Consider the following 15,563-nt stretch of genomic DNA (forward strand, 5'->3'; position numbering starts at 1 on the left):
GGAATTATTTTAGAAACATCAAATTGTTTTATTGTAACCTTTTAAATTTACTTCATCAACCAGCAGTCACCATTTTTGTACATTTACCAAAAATTTTCTTGTTGAAATAAGTTTTACTAAGATCATCTTCATGTTTTCTATAAATTTTAGTCAATATTCACAAAGGTCAGAGGCAAAGGGCATACCATTAGATGAAAACAGAACTCCCAAATTTAAATATTTGGCATGTATGTACAATTCAGTAAAAAAATTACCGTTATAATTCCTGCGCAAAACAAACTGACACTACAAACGAAGTTTTTCAAAAAGGCCCCTGAGGCATTCCTCGCATTAGTAGCCCCACGCGTGTATGGGTTCGGCCAAACGTGCTAGAAACGAGACCGGTACTCTGAAACGATACCCGGTACTAGACCTTTCAAAATTATCGACTGTATGGTAAAAAGTCGTTAGGCTGGGTTCCATTATGACGGCATGCAAAACTGTGGAGCTATCCAGATGTTTTGGAACAGCTTGGTATATTTTCCAATATGAACAAAGAATGACAATGTGGCATTACCCCAAAGAGAAGTAGCAATACAAATACTGATTCGAAACTCAGTTGCAAAATAATCTTATACCTTTACTATATCCACTAATTTTTTCAAACATATAATGCATTCCTATATGGCAACTCATTTTCTTCCATGGTTACTGTAGTCCATGGTGTGTGGAACATTTAATATCACATACAGTCTAACTTATCTAGATATACTGTACTGACATTCTCCAATCATATTGTAACAAAGTAATTCAATATTGTCAATGAAATAGCTAATTGCGGCCTACCAAACTAAGTATGAAATGTCTCGCATTCAGGCCTACCAACCCTCGCGAGACAATGGGAATGTTCAGTTGGAAAATTATTGAACCCCACCTGCACGGTATTTTTTTTTACCGAATGTACTGTATAGTATGAATCTTCTGTAAACATTAATATTTACAGTAGATGGAATAAACCATAAATATAAAGAAAAAATGCAATACATACAATCTTTGGAGAAATAGAACTTACTCTCATACAGTCAAAATTTTCTCTTTCTACACACTTACCATGAAGAAATTTAACCCTTAAAGCCTGGGTGACATTCCTGAGCATTCTTAATTTCCAGACATATTTTGAATGTCCAGGCGGGAGGAAATACTTTGTATGGGATAAATGTGTAATTGGCAGCTCAACTTGCATGTACACTCTCTCCTCGACTTACGACGGGGTTCCGGACCGACGACCAGGTCGTAAGTTCAAAAGGCGAAAATAATACATAGAAAATCTAAAATGGGGGTCTCTTTTTTCTTCTTCTCAGCACCACGAGAACTCTTACTTTTAACTTGCCAGCCATTTTCAAGAGAATTACAAACGAAAATTTTGTCGGTACACAGCGTGATCACTAATGTCGGGACTTGAAAATAGGTAATTTGAAAAATATTTTATACGACTGCGGCGGTCATATGTCCAGGTGGTCGTAAGTCGAGGAATACCTGTAATTATCTCAACACTCGTGCCACATAGTCAGTTACCCGCCAGTATTGTGAGATGCACGCCCTTAGACCTCTCTTAAGACCCACTTCACCCCTCCACACGCAAGCACAAACAAGTGAAGGCATTTGCTTGAGAGTCGTGCTGTTCGTCAAGAGTTCCTCGATTTGAGTGGAATTGATATAGTAACAGGTGATGAAAACAATGATGGGGAGGAAAACAGAGCCAAGATCATGTTGAGGTTGTTGAGGCAGTAAAGACAGTGAGAGGCCTACAGACTGACAGTCCTTCCCCCTCCACACCTCCCCAGCCACTGTGAACCACGGTGCAAAGATATGGCAACTTGGTTCAAGGAGTGCGGAATTGCCTTGTGCATTCCATGTTACACAAACTTCCACATGATCAAAAAGTTCTAAATTCAGTATAAGTACATGTAAATAGTGTATGTATTTCAAAATTGTGATAAGTTTTGTGGTCTGAATATTCTTACTGTTCAGAATTAACAGTTCTTTTGAGGAAAATAGAAATATTTTGTGTTTTGTAGCAACTATATGATAGAAATATGGTAACAAAGTGTCTTCAAGTTAGAATTGTGTGTCTATCACTTCCCACTCGCTCTGAGCTGTGCGCAGCAGCTTCAAACAATACATCTTTCATCATTCCACACTGGTCAGCAACACTCCAGACAATTCCCAAACCGTGTTACATTAAAAGTTTAATGTAAGAATATTCCTCTGGTATTTTTCTTATATTGATTAACCCATTTATAAGGTGACAATGGACATTTTTATTTATCTTATTTTATTATTTTTTTTATCAAAATATGCCAGCATGGGGGGGGGGGTTTCCAGCGGGTCTTACGACGCCGAAGTCTAAGGGTTAAGGTGTAGAATACATTCTATAAAACTTCTACCCTGTACATGCTTTATCATAATTTATCCACACTAACCTGGATAATATGTAGGTTGAGAAGTATTTAGTACTGTATATGAGGAGCTCTTCACCTAAATGGTATTACTATCTTGTGATGACAAAACCCCTTACCTGTTCTCACCTGTGGCTCAACTGCAAACACTAAGATTCTCTACAGCCTTACTTTCATACATCAGGAGACTGATCTAGCTTCTAACCAGAAATGCCCTTGAATCACAGACCAAAGCTCCTTAACATGACTTATGTTCTAGTGAGTAAGAGCTAAACAGAATTCACCTCCACTCTGCTGAATCTTTTTGCTCTGAGCAGCAGCATGCCTTTGGTCTGCCAAGGTAGCCACCTCCTGCATAGTTTTAAGTTGATCTCCGCTTAGACCTCCTGTTAGTGCTTGGTACCACACTGGAGCACTGGTCTGTAAATCTAGAGAGAGATTTGAATTACTTCCTTAAATACATGATAAAGAAACTGCAAGTTATTCTTTTTTTCTCAATTCTCAAAACATTTTCTGCTCCTACTCTACATTAATTAAAATTCAATTAAATTCTTTTTAACTTATTTCTCTCTTTATATAAGGCTAACAAGGGCCTGTATTACTCAGCTGTTGAGTTGTGGGAATATCTCAAGACTTTGTTAAGGAAGATAAGCATCAAAGCAGAGAATAATTTATAGCAGACAATGAATAACATTGAATGATAATTAACATAGGCTCATGCTCTCAGCCACCCTACATGATAACAATAAAAAGATTAGAAGAGAATAAAATCACTCACTCTGCATGACTTCCTTGAACACCCAGTATTCATCTACTTCACACTCATCCTTGTCCAAAGGAGTTGTGAATGACTCCAATGCTGTCTCATCCATCTCTTCATCCAGTCCTTCTTCGTCATCATCGTCATCATCGTCATCCTGCAATGGTTGACATCAATGAATAAATCAACTGCTACTCACACAAACTCAATATTTCTGTTAATCTTCAACAGAAGAAGAAAAAAAGAAACTGAATTCAATCAGCCTGACGTTTCACAATATACGCAACACAATATTAGCAAATATTAAAAAAAAAATAAAAATAAAAAATAAATTCTGCACCTTTATGGTGTTATACATGTGACACACCGGACCAAGAACTCTGAACACTCATTTACGCGGGTGATTCCTGTTAATTTCTCTATACAGTGGTCCCTCGGTTAACGAGCACAATCCGTTCCAGCAGGTTGCTCGTTAACCAAAACCATTGTTTCAATGGGTGTTTGGGTAATTGGTTCCAGCTCACCAAAAATTGCCTAAATTCAACAAAAAATGTAGAAAAGTACACTTACTTTGAGATGTGTATGTAGAAGGCTCCTGGATGATGATGATGGGAATTATAATGGGGGTGGAGGAGAAGGGAGAAGAGAAGGCATGGGGTGGAAGAGAAGTCACCCCATGGTGCTATTTCACCCATAAAATTTTAGTTCTCTTGGTGTAATTGAAGATTGTTTTCTTTAAATCAACACTGCACTGCATTATATATTAACAATATGTAAAATAAATTTCAAAATGACCAATAATTTGCTTGGAAACAGAAAAAAGCATTTCGTTGAAGAGAGTCTCAAGCAAGATGTTACCTCCACTGAAAAGAGAGAGACTAACGCCTGTTTGTGTGTTAACAGGCTGGATGGCGCGCCAGAAACTAGTTTCTTTACCTTCAATTATGTTCAATAATTGTTAAAATGACTAAAAAAATTTAATATTAAACTTTTCAAATTATTGAATAGTATAAACTTCTTGATATTTACTAAAATAGTAAGAAACTTAAGCCCTAAAACCGATTACTGTATTGGCAGACTAATACTACAGCTGGTGGACCGCCAAATGCAAGCAAAAACATGTTGAGGTCGGCTTGTAAAAAAACTCGTTAATCGAGGGATTGCTCGTTAACCGAAGTTAAGAATCTTATGGAAGGTAAATCGTTAACCGAGGGATCACTGTATTAACTATATGTGATATAAAAAATACATCATACTGGTTATACAATGCATCACCCAACCAGAAATACCAACCTTACCAAATTAACATCGCCTCAGTCAGTGATCGTTGCAGAGGCCATCAGACCATGGGGTGCAGAATGTTTTTGGGTGGACTGTACAAAACGTCAGTGTAATCCTTAAATTTTCTGCCACCACTATTATAATTTTTTTGTGCCACAATTAAACCCGACTTCGGGCAGTGGGTACCCTACTGAACACAACACAAATAATACTACAGGGCAACCTTGCACAGTAGAAGTGTAGTAAAAATTTATTGGTAAGGTTTATATATGATTTTTGGTATTCCGTATCTTGACATATGAGCTATGACACCCCAAAAGTTAATCAGACCTAGAACTTTATACATAGAGCCAATTGGTCTGGTTCTGTCAATACACATTCACCAACTCTAAAGACACCTTGTTCACACTATGTGAATGGATGAATGAGATGGTTGGACATGCAAAGTCAAATCAATATCCTCTCACTTTGCAATATTAAAATGAATACAGTCAAATAGACAAACCTGTATACAAGCATTGACGGTGAAAGGTGCAGCAGCTGATGCTCTGTTCACTTTCTCCTCCAGCTTCTCCAAGTACTCGTCACCAACATCATCTAATTCGTCCTCGTCACTCTCCAGTACCTCTGTAGTCAGGCCAAGGGTACAATTAGACATGACATTCAAACAATTCACACCTGAGGAGATATAAAACACACAACTATCATTATATTTATAACATTTAGGCAAGACTGCAGTTCAAATTACTGGAATTATGGAATACTGAACTGTAATAATAATATTAATAATACAGTAATCCTGTGTTTTTCGCGAAGCTTTTTATCGCATTTTTTTTTACTAAAAAATTATATGCTATATATAACATATCCTTTAAAGACAAAATTTTAATTTCGCGCCATTTTCGATATTCCCGTGAGGTGCGGCAAACAGACACCACCCTTTCTCGCCTCAGACACCCGCTGCTCCAAGAAGCCTCAGTCCACATGTGCCTACCGTACTGTGATTACCTCTTCTGTTTGTCCTCCCACATGGCTCCGGGATGTAAGCCAGCCTCATCAAAGGCAAATATTACTAGCAAAGACTCCAAAGTGACCAAGAATAGTGATGAGACCTTAAAGGAAAAAACAGTTTTATTGTACAAGCTCAGAGGTGGTATGAGCTATGGCTTGAGGTGTGGTGAAGACTGACAATTCATCTGTGTCTTTTGTCAGAATACTGTACAAGTCTTCAAGTGGAGGAATGTGGGTGGAAGAAGACTGGCTGGCTGGCGTGACTGCGTGAGGGCGGGCAGACGCCGGGACAGCAGGGAGAGGCTGGCAATGCAGGTGTTGCCGACGTCAGCAAATAAAAAATTTTATTTGCTTGTAAATAAACATTTTTTGTATATAACTGTGTTTACGTTTTTCCATTCCTATACTACAATATGATTAGTTTCAAATAAAGATGTTAGTAAATGCCGGTACAGTGCATCAGTGACCAGTGTGACCACTGGGCCGTGAGTTGAGAGCATGGCATGGTGAAGTGCATGACCTACCCTGAGCTGTTTGGTGGCCACAGGTGCAGTGATTCCTAAGAGTATTCGCGGTTTGGGCTTTTCGCGGGGGTTTCAAGAACGCAATTCCCGCAAAAAACACGGGATTACTGCAATAATAATAATAATAGCAGCTGGTGTTTTGTTTCTCAAGTGCCAGTTCTTCTATAGAATGTACAAAAAATTAAGTTTACCACTACATCCAGGGTACATAGAGTTGAAAGTAAGCTGATTGCATGTGGCTGATAACCTGTTGTCTGAATTAGAAATTTGAGTTTATAGCTAATATTTTTACCCTGCATTATAAATATTTATGTATTGTCAGAATGAAACATTTCTATATCTTAATTTTGATTTGCCATTTTTTGTCAGTTCTCCTTTATCTTCTTTCACAAGCAACTGACAATTTATTTTAGAGCAATTTAAAGTATCCAATTCTTTATATCATGACACGACATAATGTTAGCTACACCAGTTACAATTTTTCAATGAGATTACAGACACCATAATAGCAACCTGTTGAAGCCAAATTGTAAAATGTAAACTCCTAAATATTTTGTAATAAGTCATACATTTCTTTAAGGTTTCTTACAAACATGAATAATAAGACCTATAACACTGAAATGAAATACAGTCAATCCTCAACCTTCCCACCAGCCTCCACTACTGACAGAAATCCCTGAACTTACCATGTTCAAGGTCTCCATCATCGTCATCGTCATCATCATCGTCATCATCCTCTTCACTAGCTTTTGCTGTAAAGAAAATTTTATAAGTTTAGCTATATTAGTATAGATGGAGAGGGATGAGAGTTGTGGTGTGTTTTAGATATTTGAAGTGCATGTGTAGGCAAATGAAATGTGTAAAGAAGGAAATCAATAGGGGATGAAATCTAAGAAAGAAACACATCAAAGCTAAAAAAAAGGCAATGTACAGGTTAATTGTCATACCAACATTATTATATGGGTGTAAACCATGGACTCTGGTTGCAAGAGATGTAACAACTTAGAAACCACTAGGAGCACTATGTGGGGTAAATGGGGCAGAGAATATGCAAGAGAAAACTACAGTGGGGTATGCTATAACGAACGGATCCTACTACGAATATTCCTATAACGAACGGTTTTACCTATAAAATTGAGAATGTTATAACGAACGAAACTCCTACAACGAAAATTATTTAAAATTTTTTTTTTTTTTTTCTAATTTATTGTTTTTTTATTACAAATATTAATGATATTCTTTATTTCAGGGGTTTAAATGCATATTTATGCACTTTTTTTACAATGTTTACAATTTTATATTATATTTTTCAGTGTTAAGTGGTTGTATTTGGGGGCCTGGAACGGATTAATCCTATAACGAACGAATGCTATAACGAACAAGGTTCTAGAACCAATTAGATTCGTTATAGCATACCCCACTGTAATGAGATGTGGAAGAGGAAAACGTGTCAGGTAGAGTGCATCTGTATCAACTTACAAGATATGCATATTCTGAAAGACTGAAAAGGGGAAGACTGGTAAAAAGTGCCTAATTCAGAGCAAGAAAATGGAATGGGGGGGGGGGGGATTATGGTGAAAAATTTGATACTGATGGGTGATGATGGCTGATGTGAATTTAGATGATCTAGATTTGGGTACTTGCAGTCGAAAGGGAATACCAAAGCACATCTTTTACAGTCAAAATGAACTCCCTCCATCTAATCAGGGCCTTGGGAATGATTCTTAAATACCCCTCTTCATTTACTAGATAAGGCTAATTAACATATAAATAACAAAATTGGACAAAGAATTAACACATTTCTTAAAACTAACCTGCATAGGCTCTTTTCAAACCCTGGAAAAGTAAGAGCATCGCTGGTAGAATTTCCTTGTGGCATTCTTGTAGCACCCCTAAGCGTTCTGGACCAAGCTGTAGTAACGTGCACATCCCCAAGACACAGATTTTTCGGTCATGAAGTCTGAGTAGGACAGGACAACTTTAGCCATTGATGCATTTAGTGTTTCTCTAATTCTAAATTTTAAAAAATCTTGCAACATCAGATTAACCGTAATATAAGCAACAACCTAGTGACCAAACAGCCCCCAGTAAATGAGCGCCATTTATTAAGCATAGCAAACCTCAAAATGGGAGGCCAGAAATTTTTTACAGCACCCCTACTTTTTTTTCTCTGGTTGAGGAAAGGTAAGATAACGGGGTTCTGGTTTATGTATATCAAATGTTTTAAACAAAATTAATTTGCCATACTTAATTATGTGGACCAAGCATTAGCAGGTTATATTTACATCAGGTACGCCTTTGGCCTTGCCTGATTCAAGTTCTTTTGTTTATAAACTGTACTGTAGGCATGTGGTCTGGTAGATCCAAAGACAAATTAAGCTTGTTTGTGTATTTTTACACCAATATCAATCTGCAAAGCCTCAAGTGCCATGACATAGCAAGAACACCATTCAAAGGTTGTTATATGACAGAGAATAATAGAGAAAAGGTATCTTCAATCAGGAACAAAACTATGATTCCTGATATATTTTTAAGTATGTTTAATGAAGAAAAAATTACCAGTTACCACCAATGTCAAAACTTCCCACTACTGTCACCATGTGAACTACTTTATCCCAAGCCTGGACACTAAATGCAAATGCTAGAGATAGTAGAACAATTCTTATTCTACTTTACAAACTTGAGCTAAAACAAAGTCAGTAGCTCATTACAAACTAGAGACAACCTTATGCACATATTTTATTGTGCTCACCCAAGGAAGCAGTCGGTGTCATGAATCCACTGCTTAATGAAGTGTGATGTAAGAGTTGTCGTTGTGTTGGGTAAAGTTGTAGACTCGAGCACCTGCAACAGGGGGTCTGGTGCAGTATACAACGTCGCTATCACCACCTGAAACAAAACCATATCTTTACTTTGCGTTCTGAAAGATCCACAGACAATGGCTTGTTTAGTCTATATCTCCCATATACAATCCTAGTATAACTATCCTCACCAACCTAACATCTGTCATATATTCTATGGGCCATATCTTCAAAACATTCTGGCTAAGTGACATTCAAATTATATTTCTATATCCACTTTTCTGTAAGGTTTTACACAATTTTTCTCTGAATAACAAAATTACCCAATATTATATAGGTTATTTATATCTCTGTGATTTCACTTACTACCTGAACTGCATCTTCAACAAGTGCTGTCTAATACTACACAGATTACCTACTGTCATGTTGTTAAATTTCACATATAAAATTAAATGAATAAAGGGTTATTGAAGAAACACCAATTCAAAAACTTGAAGGGTAAAAGGTAGAACATCCTTGACCACTAATGACAACTACAGCACAGAAGTCTTGTATAAATGATCCTCCACATCATGCAGCCACACTAAAAACTAGGTTTCTACTTTCAAACAGATGTTGGAGAAAATACTCTTCCATAACATTCCTTAATAGAAAATTTCATGACTACCTCAGACTCCCATTATTGTATTTCCACAACACTACTTTTAGATCAAATGTCAATGTGGAACACTTGCCTGTAACAACATTGTGCGCAACTCTGTAGTTTTGACCTCTCGCAGCAGCCTCTCTACTACCAGCTGAATGATAGATCCCAGGCACTGGTTGATGCGTCCCTGGCACTGTAAAACCACCACTTCGAGCAGCTTGGCAGCATGACACTCATCATCTTCTGAACAATCCTTAAAATAAATGAAAATTTATATACTAAAGATCCATTGGGAAAATTATCAGCAGACACACACACTGTATCCCTCCAGGCACTGATCTTTTTCACTCTTTACAAGTTTTATCCCACTATGATGGTGAGCCAGAATCAAGAGCAGACTTTCACTCTTCATCAATTCCTTCTAATGTGACATCCACATATACCATTTGATGCCTTGCTCTCTTATCACCCATATACAGTAAAACCTCCGATAACAACAGTTCGACCAACAACTTTTCATATTTAAAACCCTAGTTAACTTAGGACCCAATTCAATTTACGTCCTTATTTTATTCGTATTTACAGCCAAAATATAATAAAAATAAAATAAAATTACATTTTCATATAAATAATAACTAAATCCTGATATGTATGATAAAAAAAATATAAAATTTAATGTAAAAAAAAATTAAGAGCACCTTGTGCAAAGAAGCTGCCTTGCTAATGAGTGGTAAACAACAGTCGGAGCATGGCGGGCCTTTTGTTTTCACGCATCTGGAACAGGAACAGGAGAAAAACTTTCTGAGGTTTCTTACAGCATTTTTGCATCCCTATTCAACATGAGCAAGAGAGCAAGTGATGGTAGTGTTGGTTCAAAAGCTAATAGAAAGTGTATAAGCTTAGCCGAGAAACTAGATGTGTTAAAACAATATGAAAAAGGTGAAAGGTCTGTGGATATTATATGGAGCAAGCAGTGAACATATTTTCTGAAGTGGATCCATTAACAGAACAATGCATTAAAATTTAAATAAATGCAAATGACCACTACATAAAGATGTATAATGAGGAAAGAAAGCAACTGTGCAAGGTTCTTTCGACAGCTTTATTAGCTAACCTAACCTAAACCATCAACTTCAGCTACACCATCAAATTCAGCATCATAGGCAGCTTCAACATCAGGTTCATTAACAGTTTCAGCAACAGCTTTATGGAAAGCTACAGCTTCAGCCAGAGTTGAACCTGATGACTTCGTCATCTGAGTAAAAACTCACACAATATTCATTGGCTGTCCTTATGTTTTAGACTTTACCACCATTGGCGAGTAGAATTTTTGTTTTACATTCGTTAATATTATTTAAAACATATATGAACAGTAAATAAGTGTTGCTTTCATATTCATATGTAGAGAAATGATGATATGTTTTCACATGTACGCACTTACTGTACATACGTTGGCGTTCCCAATCGTCTCGCTTTATTTATTTAATATTAGTGGTTAACTACTTCTAGTGTTCCATTTATTAACATTAAATAACATTACTTAAAACATACATACAGGTACCGGTATTCATTTTTTAAAATTAAGTTCACTACAGCTACAACCAAGGTTTTATTTTCTTCAGTTTCTTATGTAGAACCATAGTCACTCACGAAAAAAATGCAGTCTTGTCTCCTCTTGTGTGTTTTAATATTCTACGTATTATTAATGAATTGCATTTTTCATTTCATATATATATAAACATTAATTCAATCAAATACATATTCAGTAATAAACAATAATGAATCTTTTGTACATATTCTGAAGATAAATGACTATGTTTCCTTGAGTGCGCATGTATACACTGGCGTTCCACCATCAGTCTCACTTTTTCTTTAATATCAGTGGTTACTTCTACTGTACATTAAATAACATTAATTAAAACACATTTTTTACATTAATTTTACTACAACAACAACCAGGGTCTTATTTTCTTCAGTTTCAGGCAGATACTGACATTATGGGTGTAAACACTGACAACAATGCCGTCTCTTATCCTCTTGTGTGTTTTAATATTCTATGTATTAATGAACTGAATTGTTCATTTTGCACATATATAGATTAATTCAACCACATACATATTCAGTAATAAACAATAATGAATCTTTTGTACATACTCTTAAGAAGATAAATGGCGCGGTATCCTTAAATGCGCACGTATATGTTGGCGTTCCCAATCCATCTTTTTTTTTCCTTTGCCATTAGTGGTTAGCTACTTCTATTGTTCCATTTATTACCATTAAATAAAGTTACTTATAACAGATATATTCATTTTTTTTACATTAATTTTACTACAGCTACAACCAGGGTCTTATTTTCTTCATTTTCTCGTGTAGAATTATCGTCCCGGACTCCCGGCTGTAAACACAAACAAAAACAATGGCGTCCCATCTCCTCTTGTGACCATATTATTATTCATTTATATTGTATAAGGTGCATTCAGAAACATTATTTAAAGAATATAGTTTGCAATTTTCATTAATTGTATTGTTTTGGGGGGAAAAGAGAGTAAAAAGCCACACAAAAGATATGAAAAGGTCACTCTTGGGAACACATCTCATTATTATTGCTTTATTTTAATGGTAATTAGTGATTCGCGATACGATGATTCACCTTACACTGCAATATTGGAGGACACATTACCGTCGTTATTCGGGGCTTTACTGTACTGTGTTGTTTTCTGCATGTCCAACCCCCTGCATTAATTTCCTAGTACTGCACATCCCACACTCCCTCCCCTCCCCCTAGTTCCTCTCTCCCTTCATCTCTATATACCCTTTTTACCAATTATTCACGTTAATTTCCTCAATATATCTCTATCAGTAGTCGCTCCATTTCCTTCTCTTTCTCTCTCATTCTTGTGCTTTCAACTGTCATAAATCTTTCCTGCCAATCTCCACAGGGGCTCCATAAGCCCTTGTCTTCCACTTGACTTACCAGTGACTTCTTGTTTCTATTCTTTACTTTATAAATGTTCTAAAATCTTCTAATTTTTTTCAAACCATCCATCTCTAATGCAATCTCCATCTATCGTAACTCTTAGACAACTTAGTTACATTACCATACATAAGAGTTGGTTCAAATAGTACATGTACTGTAGTCCCAACCTATGATTTCTTCCTCAATTTTCAGCACATCTCTTTATTTATCTTCCTTTAATACTTTATTGTCTGCTTCCCTCTTCTTTAGTTATGTCATCATCTACACTGTGTCCTAATACTACCAATACTGTACCTACTTCTCTTGTCCTTTCCACTACCTAAAAATTCAATTCTTTCTCTAATTTCCTCCACACTTCCATAAATAAAACAATCCAAGAAACCTTAGCCAAGTATTTTTCCTTGGTATAATTTGTGACAGATCATAAGCAACAGCAAGAGCATTTTACAATTACAATACACATACATGAAACATATCAATTTATCAGAAATGTTGTTCCAATCTTTCAAGGTCCTTTCTCCATGATGCAAGAATCAAGTGGGTGTACAAACACATGAATACAATTTATCTCGCTCTCCCTCACCTTTGACTTCGTTATTCTATATTAATCATACCTGTGTTAATATGGTCTTGCACATTTCATACACAGCAACAAGATGAGCCTCATTACTTAAGAATGCCTCTGGGTCAACTGTTATATAATTATGCAGGGCCGGCATCATCTCCGTGAAGTAGTCAAAGCCATCATTCCGGAACATCTGCAATACAGTTTTAAGGTAGCATTTCTATTTAATATTTCAATTTCACACTTCATATTTCTCATCCAAAAAATTCTTAACAGATGTAATAGGAGAGAAGAAGAGACAGCAAAATCTAAAAACACAGTCAGAAATTACACTATCAATAGCCAAATCATGCAAGGCCTTACTCATCTTTTACGTGGTCTACCCCCCCCACCCCATGATTCCTATAAATGATATAACCTTAATAAGTTAAAATTCATCTTATGATCCAAATGTCAACACCACATAGTCCATACATTTTAATTAATTTGTCTCAAAAAGGAATTCTTCATCCCATGAATTCCTTGTGCCATTCTTCAGTTTTTACACCAATATGGCAAAAGAAACTAATGCAAGTGACAACTATGTATTAAAATCAGAGTGTTGTCTGTCCCACCTACCTGATACATCATCTCAAAGCACTGCCAAAGGTCAGGAGATATCCGTGTGCTCGTGAGACTGTAGATGAGTGCAAGTGCCTCTTCATAAAACTCTGAAATAAATAAAAAATATTAAATGTATCTACCAATGTTCCTACAGTTCTGAGGACATGGGTGTAACATGTACACATCACAATTCTGTATTTCATTCACATGGGTGTAACATGTATACTGTACCTCACACTAATGTATTTCATTCTATCTGAAATAAGGAAAAGTACATAATTAATACAAGAAAATTTTGAGCTAAGTTTGATTAATCTCCATGTGTGAATTAATATAAATGGGTAGAGTAAGCATAACACTATTCAAATTAGAACATACATCTTACACGGATACCTGACATGGCCATTAACATTTCAGAAACAGACTACTCCTGGCCCAACTGGAAACACCTGTTAAAAACAATGGACTTCAGTAAAGCCATTTTTCACTATGATGTAACTATGTGCACTGACCTAACCTTTGTGCCTCTGATACATGCACATGTTCTTAGCTCAGGGAGATTGGCTAGTAGAGTAAGGGGGTTTTAACTGTGAACATGGATTGTGATAATGTCCAATGAGGTGCAATCTGCATAGTAGAGAGAGCTGCACAGTCTCAACTCATCACAGTCCAACACCTTTGGGTAAACAATGAGTTCCATTGTCTCACTTTGTATTCCCAGCAAAATAAAGCACAATTTGAAAGCAAAACCAGGAAACGCCCTACATCTAATGATTGGGGGTTAGTACTTTAGGGGGTTAATAAACTCCTCAGCCATATTTTTGTGCCAGATCTTAAAATGATAGTCTCCTGTACATATCTGGTATAAACCATTCACATTTTTTTTTTAATTTCTCAAGAATTTCCATCTTTGTATCCAATGACAGTCATATATGCACCCTCTTCATCCATTCTGTAGTCTATGGTATTATAACAAAATTTATGTATTGCAAAACATTTCACAAAGCTGTAAGTCAGGATGCCACATACTGTACATATGTTATGGCCTTGACCTTATTAAGGCTTTGAATGTTAGCTGAGTAGGTGGCAAGTAAGTACATCAGCCAATCTGCTTCTTGGTAGCCTTGATGTGACCATTCCAAGCCAACGAAATTGCAGCTTAGGAACAATGTAAACAAAGACCAATGTTTTGAGGTGCTCCCAATGATGCCCCTTTAGAACAACACTCTTTCCATCTGGATTTGAGGCCCCAGCTTAATCAGTTCACACCACCCAAGGTTAAGAACTCTGGATTTCAAATGTTTAAACATATCTGTATACTTACCCATTACATTTTTGGTGAGTATAAGGCCAACAACCTGTAGTGTGATGGGCTCTATTTGTTCCATGATCTTGGGATTCTCCTCCATACAGTTAATCAAAGTTTCAATTGTGCTCAGCAAACCCATTGCAGTTATGGCCTTCTCATCTGCTCCATCTTCAGCATCAACCACCTAAAAGGAGTTTGACAACTTCAAACACTTTCAAGACAAAAGAGCCTTACATAGCAGTGTACCGTACAAAACAAGGTACAGTACTAAGTAAACTATACAAACCTTCGTAATTATTATATGCCACCGAGTGTCTTTCACTGCAGTATTAGTAGAAGGGTAGTTAAGCTGGTAGGGAGATGATGTTAATGACAATGTATGAAATTTAAATGATGAGAATTCATATTGCACGAATAGAAAAAAAAAAGAAGTCCAGTCACCTGTTGGAAGGTTGCTGCCAACTGGGTACACATTTCTACAGCAATTGGAGTCAATTGATCAGTGTACGTGGTGACAATCTTGCACATCACATTGGTTAGATCATCATTCTCGGTTTCTTTTATGACCTTCAGTAGTTCTTGAACAATTGGTCGAATCTGAGAAGTAATGACGAAAACTATTAACATTTTTATACACCAATTACTGCA

The 15,563-nt window shown here is 36.4% G+C and overlaps 1 protein-coding gene across 2 annotated transcripts in view; it reads right to left on the reverse strand.

Moving 5' to 3' along the window:
• The window catches only part of LOC121860420 (importin-7-like), a 54,151-nt gene that overhangs the window by 12,974 nt on the left and 25,614 nt on the right, over positions 1-15,563 (reverse strand). For both annotated transcript variants that reach the window (XM_042357571.1, XM_042357572.1), the window contains exons 11-21: positions 15,357-15,512; positions 14,931-15,099; positions 13,622-13,713; positions 13,053-13,196; positions 9,550-9,714; positions 8,767-8,903; positions 7,829-7,974; positions 6,701-6,766; positions 4,985-5,106; positions 3,217-3,355; positions 2,723-2,866 (exon numbers count right to left, since the gene is read on the reverse strand). In XM_042357571.1, coding sequence (XP_042213505.1) covers positions 2,723-2,866; positions 3,217-3,355; positions 4,985-5,106; positions 6,701-6,766; positions 7,829-7,974; positions 8,767-8,903; positions 9,550-9,714; positions 13,053-13,196; positions 13,622-13,713; positions 14,931-15,099; positions 15,357-15,512 — 1,480 coding nt within the window. The remainder of the gene's footprint in view (positions 1-2,722; positions 2,867-3,216; positions 3,356-4,984; positions 5,107-6,700; positions 6,767-7,828; positions 7,975-8,766; positions 8,904-9,549; positions 9,715-13,052; positions 13,197-13,621; positions 13,714-14,930; positions 15,100-15,356; positions 15,513-15,563) is intronic.

Source organism: Homarus americanus, unplaced genomic scaffold (assembly GCF_018991925.1).
Source record: "Homarus americanus isolate GMGI-L3 unplaced genomic scaffold, GMGI_Hamer_2.0 scaffold28051, whole genome shotgun sequence".
Lineage (NCBI taxonomy): Eukaryota > Metazoa > Arthropoda > Malacostraca > Decapoda > Nephropidae > Homarus > Homarus americanus.